Below are 19,552 nucleotides of genomic sequence, written 5' to 3'. Positions count from 1 at the left end.
AAAATAAACTAGCAGTCTTATTACAAGTCTTATTGAAACATTCAGTGAAAGTTTTAAGGAAGTTGTTCAAAAAGCTCCCAATAACCTAGAATATCCATCGTAGGAATCGTATGGCTTTATTCCTAGAACCAATGGGAAACAAAAAATGTTTGTTCCTACAACTTCTGAGGAACCAAATGTGCTAACTGGGATGTGTATGTGTCTGGCAGGTTAACATTTATTGTCTTGAGTCTTGTCCTGGAGGCAGAACAGAGCTATTTCCCCTTAGATAGGCCAGCTGCAAAGACATAATTGGCTATATTGTAAAAAATTTATGAAAACAAACATTTGCTTTTTGGTCATAATTTAAGGTTAGGAATAAGGGTAAACAATGTGGTTAATGTTAGATTTACGGTTAGGTTTAAAATATGATGTTATGACTTTGTGCTTGTGGCAGCTAGCCTCCAGAACAAGATTCATGATGAAAAAGACGCTAACTTGTGTGTTTTTGTGTGTTTTTTGTGTGTCTGTTTTGTTTCTGTGTGTGTGTGTGTGTTTTTTGTTTTACTATCCTTGTGGGGACCAGAAGTCCTCTCAAGGATAGTAAAAACAAGGACAATTCAGACAAGTGGGCACATTTGTGTAGTAGTGGTGCCAGAGAGGATGGCTGCCGTTTTATCTCTCTTAACCAACCGTGCTATTTTGTTTGTTTTATCGCATTGTTTGTAACTTGTTTTGTACATAATGTTGCTGCTACCGTCTCTTATGACCGAAAAGAGCTTCTGGACATCAGAACAGCGATTACTGACCTTGAATTTAATAAATTGATGAGTTAGACGAGAGGGATTTACTCCAGACACGTGAACAGGCCCTCATCCCCGTCATTCGTAGGAGAAAAAGACAGAGATTTCGAGGAAGGAGATCGGGGTGCCTTGTGAGGATCAGGTGACGAGTGGTACTGTTTGCCAATGTACAAAATATAAATGGGATGAAGTAAAAGCACGTATATCCTACCAGCGGGACATTAAAAACGAATATCTTATGTTTCACTGAGTCGTGGCTGAACGACGACATTAATAACATACAGCTGCCGGGTTATACACTCTATCGGCAGTATAAGATAAGATAAGGGGTGGCGGTCTATGTATATTTGTAAACAACAGCTGGTGCACGATATCTAAGGAAGTCTTGAGGTTTTGCTCGCCTGAGGTAGAGTATCTCATGATAAGCTGTAGACCACACTACCTACCTAGAGTCCTCAAGTCCTTTTGTTCACCTGACCTAGAATTCCTCAAGTCCTTTTGTTTATCTGACCTAGAATTCCTTACAATCAAATACCGACCGCATTATCTACCAAGAGAATTCTCTTCGATTATAATCACAGCCGTCTATACCCCCCAAGCAGACACCTCGAAGGCCATGAAAGAACCTTATTGCATTTATTGTAGCTGGGGATTTAAACAAAGCTAATCTGAAAACAAGGCTCCTTAAATTTTATCAGCATATCAAATGCGCGACCCGGGCTGGAAGCATTCTGGATCATTGCTACTCTAACATCCGCGACGCATACAAAGCCCTCCCTTGCCATCATTTTGGCAAATCTAACCACGACTCCATTTTGTTGCTCCCAGCCTATAGACAGAAACTAAAAAAGGAAACGCCCGTGCTCAGGTCTATCCAACCCTGGTCTGACCAATCGGATTCCACGCTTCAAGATTGCTTCGATCACGTGGACTGGGATATGTTCCGGGTAGCATCAGACAATAACATTGATGTATACGCTGACTCGGTGAGCAAGTTTATTAGCAAGTGCATCGGTGATGTTGTACCCACGGTGACTATTAAAACCTTCCCCAACCAGAAACCGTGGATTGATGGCAGCATTCGCGCAAAACTGAAAGCGCGAACCACTGCTTTAAATCATGGCAAGGCGACCGGAAACATGACAGAATACAAACAGTGTAGCTATTCCCTCCGCAAGGCAATCAAACAGGCTAAGCGTCAGTATAGAAACAAAGTAGAGTACCAATTCAACGGCTCAGATACGAGACGTATGTGGCAGGGTCTACAGTCAATCACAGATTATAAAAAGAAAACCAGCCCTGTCGCGGACACCGACGTCTTGCTCCCAGACAAACTAAACAACTTCTTTGCTCACTTTGTGGAAAATACAGTGCCACTGACACGGCCCTCTAACAAAACCTGTGGGCACTCCTTCACCGCAGCCAACGTGAGGAAAACATTTAAACGTGTTAACCCTCGGAAGGCTGCCAGCCCAGACGGCATCCCTAGCCGCGTCCTCAGAGCATGTAACAGGTCCCTAGCCGCGTCCTCAGAGCAACAAACAGGTCACTGACCATCTCGAATCCCACCGTACCTTCTCCGCTGTGCAATCTGGTTTCCGAGCCGGTCATGGGTGCACCTCAGCCACACTCAAGGTACTAAACGATATCATAACCGCCAGCGATAAAAGACAGTACTGTGCAGCCGTCTTCATCGACCTTGCCAAGGCTTTTGACTCTGTCAATCACCATATTCTTATCGGCAGACTCAGGAGCCTCGGTTTTTCGGATGACTGCCTTGCCTGGTTCACCAATTACTTTGCAGACAGAGTTCAGTGTGTCAAATCGGAGGGCATGCTGTCCGGTCCTCTGGCAGTCTCTATGGGGGTGCCACAGGGTTCAATTCTCGGGCCGACTCTTTTCTCTGTGTATATCAATGATGTTGCTCTTGCTGCGGGCGATTCCCTGATCCACCTCTACGCAGACGACACCATTCTATATACTTTCGTCCCGTCTTTGGACACTGTGCTATCTAACCTCCAAACAAGCTTCAATGCCATACAACACTCCTTCCGTGGCCTCCAACTGCTCTTAAACGCTAGTAAAACCAAATGCATGCTTTTCAACCGGTCGCTGCCTGCACCCGCATGCCCGACTAGCATCACCACCCTGGATGGTTCCGACCTAGAATATGTGGACGTCTATAAGTACCTAGGTGTCTGGCTAGACTGCAAACTCTCCTTCCAGACTCATATCAAACATCTCCAATCGAAAATCAAATCAAGAGTCGGCTTTCTATTCCGCAACAAAGCCTCCTTCACTCACGCCGCCAAGCTTACCCTAGTTAAACTGACTATCCTACCGATCCTCGACTTCGGCGATGTCATCTACAAAATGGCTTCCAACACTCTACTCAGCAAACTGGATGCAGTCTATCACAGTGCCATCCGTTTTGTCACTAAAGCACCTTATACCACCCACCACTGCGACTTGTATGCTCTAGTCGGCTGGCCCTCGCTACATATTCGTCGCCAGACCCACTGGCTCCAGGTCATCTACAAGTCCATGCTAGGTAAAGCTCCGCCTTATCTCAGCTCACTGGTCACGATGGCAACACCCATCCGTAGCACGCGCTCCAGCAGGTGTATCTCACTGATAATCCCTAAAGCCAACACCTCATTTGGCCACCTTTCGTTCCAGTACTCTGCTGCCTGTGACTGGAACGAATTGCAAAAATCGCTGAAGTTGGAGACTTTTATCTCCCTCACCAACTTCAAACATCAGCTATCTGAGCAGCTAACCGATCGCTGCAGCTGTACATAGTCTATTGGTAAATAGCCCACCCTTTTTCACCTACCTCATCCCCATACTGTTTTTATTTATTTACTTTTCTGCTCTTTTGCACACCAATATCTCTACCTGTACATGACCATCTGATCATTCTTCACTCCAGTGTTAATCTGCAAAATTGTAATTATTTGCCTACCTCCTCATGCCTTTTGCACACATTGTATATAGACTCCCCCCTTTGTTTTCTACTGTGTTATTGACTTGTTAATTGTTTCCTCCATGTGTAACTCTTTGTTGTCTGCTCACACTGCTATGCTTTATCTTGGCCAGGTCACAGTTGCAAATGAGAACTTGTTTTCAACTAGCCTACCTGGTTAAATAAAGGTGAAATTAAAAAAATTTAAAAAATGCGCAGACCAGCTGGCTGGTGTGTTTAGGGACATATTCAATCCATCCCTATCCCAGTCTGCTGTTACCACATGCTCTAAGAGAGCCACCATTGTTCCTGTTCCCAAGAAAGCTAAGGTAACTGAGCTAAACGACTATCGCCATAGCCCCGTAGCACTCACTTCCGTCATCATGAAGTGCTTTGAGAGACTATTCAAGGATCATATCACCTCCACCCTTCCTGACACCCTATACCCACTCCAAGTTGCTTACCGCCACAATAGGTCCACAGACGACGCAATCACACTGCACACTGCCCTAACCCATCTGGACAAGGGGAATACCTATATAAGAAGGCTGTTCATTGACTAGAGCTCAGCATTCAACACCATAGTACCCTCCAAACTCGTCCATGGGTCTCGACCATGGGTCTCGACCCCGCCCTGTGCAACTGGGTCCTGGACTTTCTGATGGGCCGGCCCCAGGTGGTGAGGGTAGGAAACTCCATCTCCACCCCACTGATCCTCAACACTGGAGCCCCACAAGGGTGCATTCTCAGCCCTCTCCTGTACTCCCTGTTCACCAATGACTGTGTGGCCATGCACACCTCCAACTCAATCATCAAGTTTCCAGATGACACTACAGTGGTAGGCTTGATTACCAACAATGATGAGACGGCCTACAGGGAGGAGGTGAGGGCCCTCGGAGTGTGGTGTCAGGAAAATAGCCTCACACTCAACGTCAACAAAACAAAGGAGATGATCGTCGACTTCAGGAAACAGCAGAGGGACACCCGATGTCACAGGAAGGCAAAGTGGCTGCTGCCAACATACTGACTCAAATTTCTAGCCACTTTAATAATTTTAAAAAAGTATTATTATGGAGGTAATAAATGTATTACTAGTCACTTTAAACAATGCCACTTCATATAATGTTTACATACCCTACATTACTCTTCTCACATGTATATACTGTACTCTATACCATCTACTGCATCTTGCCTATGCCGTTCGGCCATCGCTCATTCATATATTTATGTGTACATATTCTTATTAATTCCTTTACACTTGTGTGTATAAGCTTGTTTGATTACTTGTTAGATATTACTGCACGGTCGGAACTAGAATCGCAAGCATTTCGCTACACTCGCATTAGCATCTGCTAACCATGTGTATGTGACCAATACAATTCTATTTGATTTAGAGAGTTTTCATCTGTATTTTTCGTAGCTGTCTTACATACCACCACAGACCGATTCTGGCACTAAGACAGCACTCAATGAGCTGTATAAAGCCATAAGCAAACAGGAAAACGCTCATGCAGAGGGGATGCTGCTAGTGGCCGGGGACTCCAATGCAGGGAAACTTAAATCAGTTATAACTCATTTCTATCAGCATGATAAACGTGCAACCAGAGGCAAAACAATCTATAGACCACCTTTACTCCACACACAGAGACGTGTACAAAGCTCTCCCCTCGCCCTCCATTTGGAAAATCTGACCATAATTCTATCCTCCTGATTCCTGCTTTCAAGCTAAAAATTAAAGCAGGAAGCACCAGGGGGTGTCAGAGGAAGGCCCTGAAAATTGTCAATGACTCCAGCCACCCTAGTCATAGACTGTTCTCTCTGCTACTGCAGCAAGCGATACCAGAGCGCCAAGTCTAGGACCAAGAGGCTTATAAACAGATTCTACCCCCAAGCCATAAGATTCCTGAACATCTATTCAAATGGCTACCCAGACTATTTGCATTGCCCCCATCTTCTATGCTGCTGCTACTCTCTGTTATTATCTATGCGTATTCACTTTAATAATACTAGCTACATGTACATATTACCTCAATTACCTCGACTAACCAGCGCCCCCGCACATTGACTCTGTACCGGTACCCCCTGTACATAGCCTCGCTATTGTTATTTTACTGCTGCTCTTTCATTATTTGTTACTTTTATTTCTCACTTTTTTAGGTATTTTCTTAAAACTGCATTGTTGGTTAAGGGCTGGTAAGTAAGCATTTCACTGTACCTGTTGTATTCGGCACATGTGACAAATACAATTTAGTTTAGTTTGATTTGAACAAGGCTATTTTAGGCGTAGTGTTTAGGTTTAGGGTTTGGGTAACAATTAGGCTTACAATTAGGGTTAGAGGTTAGGTTTAGCATTAGGGTTAGGAGTTAGGGTTATACGGACATTTTTTTAGCATTTTCTGAACATGGCGTCAATGTAAACAGAGATTTATGGATATAAATGGCATATTATTGAAAAAAACATAAATTACTACTACTAAATGACTAAATTACCTATTACTGTCATCTGATGAAGATTTTCAAAAGGTTAGTGAATCATTTTTCTTTTAATCCTGCGTTTGTGATTGCATCTTTTGTTCGACAAAATGGCTACATATTGTCTGTGTCTTTGTGGTGGTTTGACATACATATGTGCTATGTTTTCGCCGTAAAACATTTTAGAAATCTGACTCGCTGGGTAGATGAACAAGGTGTTTATCTTTCATTTGAGCTATTGGACTTGTTAATGTGTGGAGGTTAAATATTTCTAAGAATATTTTTGCATTCTGTGCGCCATCTTTTGAGGTGAGCGTGGGGGGGGGGGGGGTGCCCTAGAGGAACGTGTAGCGTCAACAAGTTAAGGGGTTAAGGTTAGTGTCAGGTTAAGAGTAAGAGTTCGGGAAAATAGGATTTTGAATGGGAATCAATTGTTTGGTTCCGAAAAAGAAACTTGTGTGTGTGTTCGTGTGCGTATGTGTGTTTTTCCAGTAACTACTCTTAAACAATCACCCGTTTATAAACATTTCAAACAGCCTTTCAGTCCTTTTTTTGTCCACCCAGAGAATTTTCCTCTTTGGAGCCATATCTTCTGAGTCGTATCTTTGCAGTGAGTGACTCATGGCTGAGGACAGGCTCTACATGACATTTATTGGGCCTAAAGAGGCCTGGTCATCCGAGTCATCGCCACACTCCATGCCTGGGTCTCTCCAAAGCTCATTAATCAGGGGGCAGGCCGAGCGGCAGGCAGGCGACGGTGCATGTGTTGATTAGGTACTGGAGTGGTCTCTAGTTCACTGGCTGCTGGGGAAATTAAAGAGGCTGGTTGGAAGCGATTCACACAAGGAGGAGACGCAGGGGAAACGGAAATCACTGTTTTCTTGGAAATAATATAATCCACTCTGAAATTCAAATAGGCTGTTCTGTCATGCTAAACTGGAGGTTTAGTTAGCTCTCTCTGTCTCTTGTCTTGAACCAGTGTTTTAATGTGCTGTGTACTGCTCATAGACTGTCACAGGAGCGGTTGAAAACGACTCCGGTTCCAACTGCCATGGCCAAAATAGGGCATAATGTGACAGTGCTGCCAGTGCCCACCCATAAGTTCCATTTAAAACCTGAGAGGGATTCATATTGAAGCACTGGGAATAAGAGTCTAATGTGGCTCTGTGAATACACTGTACTGTAACCTACAGTTGTTGAGTAACATCATGGTTTACGGTCAAATGCTCTTGCTTTATTTTTGTCTCTGGTGTATCTCCGCCGACACACCGTGTCCATCTGCGTTCCGCGTTCCACATTCCACTTCTATATCACTCACGGGTCACATGGTCTCTGGCAGTGATATAAGGAATAAAACATACTCCGCCACACACCTCAAACATACACTTCACGCGAGGCTTCCTTTATTGCCTCGGATAACAATGTGGGATGAGAGGCCAGGTGATAGTGTTTAACCCTTCCACTGCCTTGGATCGGATGATATAGTTGTGTGTATCTGTGTGTGTGTGTGTGTCTGTGTGTGTCTGTGTGTGTGTGTGCGCGCACCCACATAAATATGTACTCTTCAGAGCCCCAGCAACCCTGAAGAAGCTAACAAGTATTATTAGATGGCGCTGGAGAAGAAGGCTGACTTTTTAGTGTTCCTAGCCAATTGTGTTTTTTTGTTCATTTCTTTGCGTTATTTGTAACTTATTTTGGTACTTATTTTGTACATAGTGTTGCTGCTACCGTCTCTTCTGACCAAAAATAACTTCTGGACATCAGAACTGCGATTACTCACCACGAACTGGCAGAATCCTTTTTTTGCTTTAACGAGTCCGACGAGCCCGACGTGAAAGACAAACTGCTTTCCCGGGAACAGGCCCAGATCCCCGTCATTTACGTCATTTGCATGAAGAGAAGGCAGAGAAAAAGGGTCTGGAGGGTGGGCTGCCTTCTGAGAATTAGTAGGCAATCGAATAAACCCCCACTGCCTTCCATTCTGCTAGCAAACATACAATCTTTGGAAAATAAAATTGATGACCTACACGGAAAAATAAACTACCAACGGGACATTCAAAACTGTAATATCCTATGCTTCAAGGAGTCATGGCTGAACGACAACATTACCTACCAACATACAGCTGGCTGGTTATACGCTTTATCGCCAGGATAGAACAGCGGCGTCTGGTAAGACAAGGGGAGGCGGACTATGTATTTTTGTAAATAACAGCTGGTGCACGATATCCAAGGAAGTCTCAAGGTTTCGCTCGCTCACAAGGCACTACAGTGAGTAGTGCGTACGGCCCAGTACACCACTGGGGCAAAGCTTCCTGCCATCCAGGACCTCTATACTAGGCGGTGTCAGAGGAAGGCCTTAAAAATAGTCAGACTCCACTCACCCTAATCATAGACTGTTCTCTCTGCTACCGCGGCAAGTGGTACCGGAGCGCCAAGTGTTGGTCCAAGAGGCTTCTGAACAGCTTCTACCCCCAAGCCATAAGACTCCTGAACATCTAATCAAATGGCTACCCAGACTATTTGCATTGCATCCCCCTCCCCCCTCTTTTTCACCACTTTTACTCTCTGTTGTTATCATCTGGGCATAGTCACTTTAATAACTCTACCTACATGCACATATTACCTCGACTAACCGGTGCCCCAGCATGTTAACTCTGTACCGGTACCCCATTGTATGTAGTCTCGCTATTGTTATTTTACTGCTGCTCTTTAATTACTTATTACTTTGTTTCTTATTCTGATTCAGTTTTTATTTTTTTATTTTTTTACTGTGTTGTTGGTTAGGGGCTCGTAAGTCAAATGGAAGTCAATCCCAGTGCTAGTAGCTGCCTGCCTGTCTAGCCTATACCACATCTCCCACCTTGAAACAGTTTGCTACAACAGAAACATTATGCTGCAGCAACAACAAAAATGTGGATTATAATTCATGGACATTTTTGTATGGGTTGATCATTTCTTTGTAAGGGAAAATAAATTCTGAAACATCAAAATGGAAATTTCAACCTCAAATACACTACAACTGAAGATCCTTCATCTGTATACCTGTCACCCATTCTCTTTCTCTCTCTCTCGCTCTCTCTGTATTTTCTACTACAGCCTCTTCTCTTCTCTTTCTCCATTCAGCTGCGCCTCTCTCATATTTTGGTGTGAGAGTGAGGAGCGTTCCAGCAAGATGCACTCAGAGGCTTTACTGAGTCTGCCTGGCCCTGCCAGCACCAGCTCTGGGTTTGGATGGCTGTCGGCTCTGATTAGTCTGTTTCTGTGCCCTGTGAGATGGAGCTGGGCCCTTCTGTTGTCTGCTCCCCTCTAGTAATCAGCCACGCCACATCAGCGGTGCTGCATTACGCGAGGCTACACCCAGCTAGCCAACACAACACTTCCCCCCCAAACAACAAACAAGCAGCCTAGCTACCAGCAATCAGGCCGCAATTCGACAAGGACTGGACTGTTGCTCGGCTCAGCCAGCTCACAGTGCCAGTCAAATCATCCAGCAAATGTCTTATGAAGGAAATCTTTGCATAGGCCTATATTCACGGTTACTGCCTGCAGAATTGGCGCCGCTGCTTTTTGGATGTGGGTTCTGTGGTTGGCTGTGCGATTGGTGGGTTTGATTGAAGTGAGCCATCCTGGCTAGAATGAGATGTGGACTGTGACTGACAGACATGGTCACAAGGAGCAGATGCCTTAACTACACCATGTTGTAAACCCAAACAGGTGTCATGCCAATACTGCCTGCCCATCCTCTCCTCTGTCTTTTATGAGCCTTTGAATGAGCAGCTGTCACTGCCACACACACACACACCTATGTACACACATTCTGTACAGTCATACAGTATGTATGTATGAATGATGGGACTTAACTGAAGAATGACTACAGGAGTTCATCAGGACTTTGCTTTTCTCCAACCGATATGTGCTCTATTTCTTTGATTGGTGTTAAGTGGTTCTAACACATGCCAGGTCATGTTACAGTATATATTTATGAACATATGGCAAGTCAATACCTAAATGGAAGGTATTTGTGAGTAACAGTGGGGATTGGGGGAACAGGTGGAAGAGGGGCATGATTCAACAGCACCACCATCATCCCTCTACTAGTACTGCACTGACAAAATACAAACATTCATTTCCATTTCCATTTCCTGTGAAGTAATGATTTATTTTGCATGACTATAATTCATGTTAACTTTTACAACTGTTTTAACACGACTCATCTCTGAGTAATTTGATTTCAGATGTGTTTTCCCAAAACTAGGAGGCTTATTTGTACATTTTCTGTGCTGGCCAAAGGGTCTTTGAAGTGAAAGTAGCACAGGGCTGTGCTGTGAAGCCTGACAGCAGAGCAACAATTACTAAAGACCCCAGAGCACAGTGTGGGTTGGTACCATGGATGGTACCTCAAAGAGAGAAAGAGAGAGCAGGAGAGGAGGAGGGGGATGATATTTATTATTTCACCCCCCCCCCCTTTTGTAGTCAGAGAGAAAAGGTGAGTGTGAGTTTCTTACTTGTGCTCAAAGTGCCTTCCTGCACTTCACATATTTCATGAAGCAATCTCTGTGAGTGCCACTCATAGCCTACCCACTGGGCACACACTAGGCACACACTGGTTGAATCAAAGTTGTTTCCACGTCACTCCACTGGGCACAGACGCTGAATGGACGTCTGTGCCCAGTGGGTACTTTCTTTCTCTCCTGTCCTCCTTTTTCCTCTCAAAATACACCCACTGTAGGAGAGCTTTATATTGTGAAGGCGCCTGGGTCTGTGCTTGAGCCTTATTCAATTATTGCACAGGATAAATCAATCAACAGACTAGCCCTCTAGTACATGACCAGCCATTTAGAGCACCGGGCACCCCGTCAACGGTGTGATGCAACCCTCCAGCTGCTGTAAATGGTCTGCCTGGGAGGCTGAGCGAGAGGATGGGGTTCATCCCAGAGAAACACCCTGCTTGGGGCTATCGATTGTGGCTGTTCAGACTGTGTGCCTAGGAGGCTGTTCTCTTTGGGGACTGCCTGTCTATGACTGAGGGGTGGGGTTCTCCCTTCCTCTCTCTCTCTCTCAGCCACACTGGATGTACAGTATGTGTTGTTAAGTTGACCCACACTATGTTCAATGTGCTGTGCCGATGTGTTCACGGTGGTGGAACACATACTTAAACAAGCTCAAAGCGCCTCACTGTGTGTGTGTATGTGTGCATGTGTGAGTGTGTGTGTGTATTCTCAGAAACCAATGTTTTTGCCTCTCTTTGTTTTCATATCGGAGTGTCTCTGACAAAAGTCCTACTCAAACATCACATTGTGATGTGAACCAGACCTTACAACATGAGAGTGAAGATGAAAAATGTATCCACGTGCACTATAAATATGATTTATTCCATTACTCCAGGGTCTTTAAGTCCAGGGCCACTTCTGACCTGACGTCATGCTTGATCGGAGTGAGCAGCATGTATACTGCTCCATGGCTGATGATGATTTGATTCTTTGTGTTTCATTGCTGGAGTTGTAACTAAACCCCAGCCTGAGAGCCCAAGTCTCTGTCAGAGCAGCTCACTGATACACTACCGTGCCCCGCAGTTAAACCACCTGCTCTTCTATATGTCAGTGGTTGAAGGGTGACTGATTTTGGACACGCCATGGCTGCGCCACCAAAGAACTCTCTCAGCTCCCCCTCTCTCTCTCTCTCTCTCTCTCAACCCCTCTCTGTTGCTCTCTGCTCCTCCCAGCTACACTCGATCTCAGCCCCCCCTCTGTCTTTCTCTCTCAGCCCCTCAGCCCCTCTGTCTCTCTTTCTCTCTCTCTCTCTCTCTCCCTCTCTCTCTCTTATCAGACCCTGTCTTGGAAACATCTGCCACTCAGCCAAAATACAATCTCACTACTAAGGATTATGCTAATACAATTTTAAGCCTTTTTTGTTTAACAAGGCACACACTGTGGACTAAGACCTGCTTATAATTAAGCTTAGAAAAAAAATATATATATATCTCTGATATGCAACTGCTATCATAGTGCAGCTAGACTCCTATAGGTTTATTCTATTCAATTTGATTACATTTATTACATTTTGTTGTGTTGTCTGTTCGCCACTTTCAGGTTTAATTGATTGTTTGCCACAGCATTTGCGAATATAATACATGACAATTAGTTACGCACATTAAATATGACATTAGCACACAACATCTTGGCATTTTATGCTCGAGAGTTTAATTTTCCACTATCCCTGAAGGCTTTTAGCAGAGAATTATCACCGTGGGTCCTTTTATGATTAGTTGCCTAAATACCCCTGTGGTGCAGAGCGCATCTGATGCTTGTTTACCTTACCTTTATGAGTTTGCACCTGATCTGCGCGGACACCATATGGCTGTTTCGCAGGTTGCCCACGCGGAACATGAGGCACAGTTTGCCGTCGCGCTGTGAGATCACCGAGTCCTGGCTAAACATAAGCGTCTCTGCGCGCTTCTTAGGCTGGGACATTTTAATGAACATGCAGCCGATCAGAAAGGCGTCCACGATTGACCCCAGCAGCGACTGGAACAAGAAGAGAATAATGCCCTCTGGACATTTCTCCGTTATGTAGCGGTAGCCGTAGCCGATGGTGGCCTCGGTCTCTATGAAGAATAGGAAAGCAGAGGGGAAGTTGTAAACGTTGGCAACGCAGGGGGTGTAGGACGAGTCGTGGCCATGATTTATGTCCCCTCTGATGTAGGCGATGATCCACCACATAGAAGCCATGACCAGCCATGCTACTGTATAGGTCAGAACAAAGATAAGTAAGTTCCATCGCCACTTGAGGTCCACCAAGGTGGTGAAGAGGTCGGAGATGTATCGGCTGGTCTCCCCGCCGAGATTCCCGTGCTGCACGTTGCAACGACCGTTCTTCTCCACGAACCGCTGGCGTTTCTTTTTAACAGGTGCTGAAAAGGCGGTGTTGTCACGGTTTGTATTCACTACCTGATAGTCCTCCCCAAATTTCCTCCGTAGCGCGGCCATAACTTTACCAGAGTGTGAGGAAAAAAAATCACTTGCAGTTTTGATCCATTACTTTGTTTTCTTTGTTTCACAAAGACTTGTTATCTGCAGTGCGTAAAGGACACCATGGCCAATAACGCGCTGCGCAAGGATCTGTGTTTACTCCCCAAAACAGTGCACTCTTTACAAAAGCTGTTATCCTACTCTCACCGGCTTTAGTTGAACATTTTCCACACAAATGTTTGTATATATGGTGGGTTGATGTGCCATAAGGAGGTGATGATTGTTCGCTCGCTGTCCCTCCGCTCAAGTGAGAGTGCGCTCCGAGTAGACAGTCTCCTGAAGAGACATGCCCACACTGAGAGACTGCGTGTGTGTGTGCGCAAGAGAGAGAGAGGTGGGGTTACTCAATATAATTTATCAGCAGATTTGTTAAAATATAAAAATAAATAAATAAAAATATATGTCATTCAAAAACAGTATTCCTTGAGGAGAGTTAGGCCTGCGGATAGGATCATTACAAAAAACAACCACTTGACAAGGCTACTGTCGCCTAATGAAACTCGGGACGGTTGTACCCCATGCAGCCCTCCGGAAACCACTCTCAACCGTCAGACAATGCCACCTTGCGGACAGAAAACGCACGTACAGTCGTATGAGAGTAGCGCAGCTGTCAGTGATTTAGTGAGCCTATACTTTTCTTTGATGTCCTCTATTAAAACAGTCAAGTAAAAACAGTGTTTATTAATTTACTCCAATTTGCTTTGTAGCAACTTTCCGTGCATTCTATTTCTACACAGCTAAAAAATCCAACCCACTTGCTAATGGAGTAGCTCTCCTCTAGTTTCCTGTCGAGAGGCTGTTATTGATTCAAACATACTCCACGCAGTTTTCAGATCTGTCCCAGAGGACATCTTCAAAACGATGGGTAGGTTCAACCTTGGCACTTGCTGCTAATCAGCCCAGCAGAAAAGAGTGTATTGTAGCTATAGAAGATGGCTGAATCCCCTGCATATGCTATAATGTTAATTCCCGTTAGTCCGATTCTGCATTGATTGAACTTCATAACCATCTGTCGGACATGGTTATGTCATTTTATCTACACTGAGTGTACAAAACACCCATGACATAAACCAGGTATTCACAAACTGGGGTACGCAATGCCGTCAGGCTACACCAGATTCAAATGTGATTCACATGTTTGTTTGTTTTTATTCATAAAAAACGCAGACATTTAGAAACAAAAACATGCCAATTTTTTAAATATGCTGCAGGAGTTTTTTGAGCAACAATTAAGATGACTGTCAAGTAGTCGGACATGTATAAGATCAACAGATACCATTAATAAGAAGGGTCTAGTGGAGTCTTATATGGTGAGCTACCGAGTGGCTAGGACAGGCAAGCCCCATACTATTGTGGAGGACTTAATTCTTCCTGCTGCCGCAGATGTGGCTGGGACAATGCTGGGGGAAAAGACAAAAAAACTATACAGACCATGTCTTCATCAAACAACACTGTTTCACGACACATCAGCGACATGGCAAGAGATGTTTTAAAACAATTAGTGCTTCGCATACTAGCCAGTGAATTCTATGCGTTACAGCTGGATGAGTCAACAGACGTGGCAGGCCTAGCACAGCTCCTGGTATATGTCCGTTACTTTTATGGGGGGTCAATGAAGGAAGACATCCTCTTCTGCAAACCGCTGGAAACCAGGACAACAGGAGAGGATATGTTTAAAGTACTAGACAGCTTTGTGACGTCAAATAGACTTAGGTGGTCAAGATGTGTTGGTATCTGTACTGATGGTGCAAAAGCCAAGAATGGGAGACATAGTGGAATGGTAACGTGCGTGCAAGCAGTTGCTCCCAACGCCACCTGGGTACACTGCAGCATCCACCGAGAGGCTCTTGCTGCCAAGGGAATGCCTGAGAGCTTGAAATATGTTTTGGACACTACAGTGAAAACTTTGTTAAGGCAAAGCCCCCTGAACTCTTGTGTATTTTCTGCACTATGCAATGATATGGGCAGTGACCATGTAACGCTTTTACAACATACAGAAGTGTGCTGGTCATCAATGGGGTAAAGTATTGACATGTTTTTTTTAATTGATTGACCTTTACTGACCATAATTTTCACGAGTCTGACTGCTTGCATGACGAGTTTCTCACACGACTGGCCTTTCTGGGTGATGTTTTTTCTCGCATGAATGATCTGAATCTAGGATTACAGGGACTCTCCGCGACTATGTTCAATGTGTGGGACAAAATTGAGGAGATGATTAAGAAGTTGGAGCTCTTCTCTCTCTGCATTAACAACGACAACACACAGGTCTTTCCATCATTGTGTGATTTTTTTTGTGTGTGTAAATGAACGAAGCACCTGAGTGAGTTGGTTGCGCAATTACACAGGTACTTTCCAGAAATGGATGACACAAACAACTGGATTCATTACCCCTTTATTGCCCTGCCCCCAGTCTGCTTACTGGTATCTGAACAAGAGAGCCTCATTGAAATTGCAACAAGCGGTTCTGTGAAAATTGAATTTAATCAATTTTCTGGATTGAGCTGCGCTCAGAGTATCCTGCTTTGGAAAATTGCGCTGTTAAGACACTTTGCTGTTAAGACACTAATGCCCTTTGCAACCACCTATGTGAGAGTGGATTCTCGGCCCTCACTAGCATGAAAAGTAAATACAGGCACAGACTGTGTGTGGAAAATTATATAAGACTCTCTCCAATACAACCCAACATTGCAGAGTTATGTGCATCCTTTCAAGCATACACTTCTCATTAACCTGTGGTGAGTTATTCACCATTTTCGATGAACAAATAAAGTTTTATATGTAAGACGGCTAAATAAAGAGCTAAATTATTGATTATTATTATTTGTTCCCTGGTCCTATAAGAGTTCTTTGTCACTTCCCACGAACTCACACTCAGTCCTATGTTTAATAAATGTATCGTATAGTATTTGTGCGGCAGGCTTACAAGGATGGCAAAAAACAACATTTGACAGAACACTGGTGCTAGAGGGGGGTACGCAGCTGGAGGTTGAAAGTTTGAAGGGGTACAGGACTATAAAAAGATTTGGAACCACTGACATAGACTGACCAGGTGAATCCAGGTGAAAGACCACTTAAATCGACTTCAGTTAGTGTAGATGAAGGGGAGGAGACGGGTTCAAGAAGGATTTTTACGCCGTGAGACATGTATTGTGTATGTGTGCCATTCAGAAGGTGAATGGGCAAGACAAAAGATTGACAGTTAAGTGCCTTTGAATTGGGTATGATAATAGGTGCCAGGCGCACCAGTTTGTGTGAACTGCAACGCTACCGGGTTATTCACACTCAACTATTTCCCCTGTATATCAAAAATGGTCCACGACCCAAAGGACATTCAGCCAATTTGCTTTCGACAGCCTGTAGCGTCCATGCCTTGACAAATTAAAGCTGTTCTGAGGGGCAAACGGGTGGGAGGGGTCTTAATGTTTTGTACAATCAGTGTGTATCAAAACAATTCTTCACTGTATCACACATGGGGTTTGTCATAGTTGTGGTTAGGCTAATTCTAGGCGCAACTTATTCTGGCAGTACCTTGTGTTTATAGAGAGAGAAAGAGACTAGTGTGGCGTGGCTGATGACATACAGTAGGTCCGTTCAGCAGAGCAGTCGTGATCAAATACATTTTCTGTTGCAATAGTACAATTGTCTGTTACTGCCATTAACAGGCCCACAAGGAGATAACCAGCTGTTTCACTGTGATTAGTCATTTAGTGATAGATAGATTCCCAGTAATCTAACAGACAGACAATGAATGGGTGTGCTGTTGTGTTCAAATGAAATGAGAATGGGTCCCCAGAGGTTAGACACTCAACTGTCATGACTTCCGCCGAAGTCGGTCCCTCTCCTTGTTCGGGTGGCGTTCGGCGGTCGGGTTAATGGTGTTGATGTGAGCCATTACCAACCTTTCAAAGCACTTCATGGCTACAGACGTGAGTGCTACGGGTCTGTAGTCATTTAGGCAGGGTGCCTTTTTGTTCTTGGGCACAGGGACTATGGTGGTCTGCTTGAAACATGTTGGTATTACAGACTCAATCAGGGACATGTTGAAAATGTCAGTGAAGTCAACCGCCAGTTGGTCAGCACATGCCCGGAGCACACGTCCTGGTAATCCGTCTGGCCCTGTGGCCTTGTGTATGTTGACCTGTTTAAAGGTCTTACTCACGTCGGCTATGGAGAGCGTGATCACACAGTTGTCCGGAACAGCTGATGCTCTCATGCATGCCTCAGTGTTGCTTGACTCGAAGCGAGCATAGAAGTGATTTAGCTCGTCTGGTAGGCTCGTGTCACTGGGCAGCTCTCTTATCAGCTTCCCTTTGTAGTCTGTAATAGTTTGCAAGCCCTGCCATATAAGACGAGCGTCAGAGCCAGTGTAGTATGATTCAATCTTAGCCCTGTATTGACGCTTTGCCTGTTTGATGGTTCGTCCCAGGCATAGCAGGATTTCTTGTAAGCTTCCGGATAGAGTCCCGCACCTTGAAAGCGAGAGCTCTACCCTTTAGCTCAGTGCGAATGTTGCGTGTAATCCAAGGCTTCTGGTTGGGGTATGTACGTACAGTCACGTTGGGGACGACGTCCTCGATGCACTTATTGATAAAGCCAGTGACTGATGTGGTGTACTCTGAAAATGCCATCGGAAGAATCTCGGGAACATGTTCCAGTCAGTGATAGCAAAACAGTCCTGTAGTTTTAGCATTTGCTTCATCTGATCACTTTTTTATAGACCGAGTCACTGGTGCTTCCTGCTTTAATTTTTGCTTGTAAGCAGGAATCAGGAGGATAGAGTTGTGGTCAGATTTACCAAATGGAGGGCAAGGGAGAGCTTTGTACATGTCTCTGTGTGTGGAGTACAGGTGATCTAGAATTGTTTTCCCTCTGGTTGCACATTTAACATGTTGATGGAAATTTGGAAGAACTGATTTAAGTTTCCCTGTAATTAAAGTCTCCGGCCACTAGGAGTGACGCCTCTGGGTGAGTGGTTTGTTTATTTCCTTATACAGCTGTCTGAGTGCGGTCTTAGTGCCAGCATCTGTCTGTGGTGGTAAATAGACAGGCAAGAAAAGTATAGCTGAAAACTCTCTAGACAAGTAGTGTGGCCTGCAATTTATCACAATATACTCACTTCAGGCGAGCAAAATCTAGAGACTTCCTTAGATTTCGTATATGCTGCACCAGCTGTTGTTTACAAATATGCACAGGACCACCCCCCCCCCCATCTTACCGGGGTGTCCTGTTCTATCTTGCCGGTGCAGCGTATATCCCGCTAGCTGAATATCCATATCATTCAGCCACGATTCCGTGAAATATAGGGTATTACTGTTTTTTATATCCCGTTGGTAGGATATTCGTGATCGTACCTCCAATGATTGCACGTTGGTGAGTAGTATTGACGGTAACAGAAGCTTTCCCACTCGTCTTTTCCAGGTCCTGACAAGGCATCCGGCTCGTTGTTCTCTGTACCTGCGTCGCCTCCTCTTGCAAATAACGGGGATGATGGCCCTGTCAGGTGTTTGGAGAATGTCTTGTGCGTCTTGCTTGTTGAGGAAAAAATCTTTGTCTAATCCGAGGTGAGTGATCGTTGTCCTGATATCCAGGAGCTATTTTTTTCCCTGTAAGATACGGTTGCAGAAACATTATGTACCAAATAAGTTACAAATAATGGGAAAAAACCCACATAATAGCACAATTGGTTGAGCGCCTGTAAAACTGCTGCCATTTCTTCCGCCGTCATTTTTAAGTCCAGGTGACTACCTCATGATGCTGGTTGAGAGAATGCCAAGAGTGTGCAAAGCTGTAATCAAGGCAAAGGGTGGCTTCTTTGAAGAATCTAAAATATATTTTGATTTGTTGACCTCTTTTTTGGTTACTACATGATTCCATGTGTGATTTCATAGTTTCGATCTTTTCACTATTGTTCTACATTGTAGAAAATAGTCAAACAAAGAAAAACCCTTGAATGAGTAGCTGTGTCCAAACTTTTGACTGGTACTGTATGTTGAAATAAGAGTATTGAGTCATTGTCAAATATACTGTATCAGCAACTGGCAGGAAATACAGTTTAAAATTAACGAGTTGGACCTTATTAGATTCAATGTTTATTACTTTCCTCTGGAACAGAGTATCACAAGATTGACTGGTGTAATTTTCTCTCTTGCTCTAAATTATAGTGATGGAGGTATCAAATAAAGAAATTATATGGATTCTTTGCAGATGTATTGTTTTCATTGATAGGCCTGTTGAAAACTGTATTAAAAGCATCCATCAGAAATTATATAGCAGATGAATATAATGGGAAGTTTTGCTTCCAC

At 44.3% G+C, this 19,552-nt stretch overlaps 1 protein-coding gene across 1 annotated transcript in view; it reads right to left on the bottom strand.

Moving 5' to 3' along the window:
• The window catches only part of LOC109898373 (G protein-activated inward rectifier potassium channel 1), a 43,772-nt gene extending 30,033 nt beyond the window's left edge, over window positions 1-13,739 (bottom strand). The window contains exon 1 of the mRNA XM_020493332.2: window positions 12,537-13,739. Within this exon, the coding sequence (XP_020348921.1) occupies window positions 12,537-13,205 (669 nt within the window). The 5' untranslated portion in view covers window positions 13,206-13,739. The remainder of the gene's footprint in view (window positions 1-12,536) is intronic.
• Window positions 13,740-19,552: the final 5,813 nt, after the last annotated feature.

Source organism: Oncorhynchus kisutch, linkage group LG10, assembly GCF_002021735.2.
Source record: "Oncorhynchus kisutch isolate 150728-3 linkage group LG10, Okis_V2, whole genome shotgun sequence".
Lineage (NCBI taxonomy): Eukaryota > Metazoa > Chordata > Actinopteri > Salmoniformes > Salmonidae > Oncorhynchus > Oncorhynchus kisutch.
Note: the sequence above shows the minus strand (reverse complement) of the source record. Positions and strands in the feature narration are given on the sequence as shown.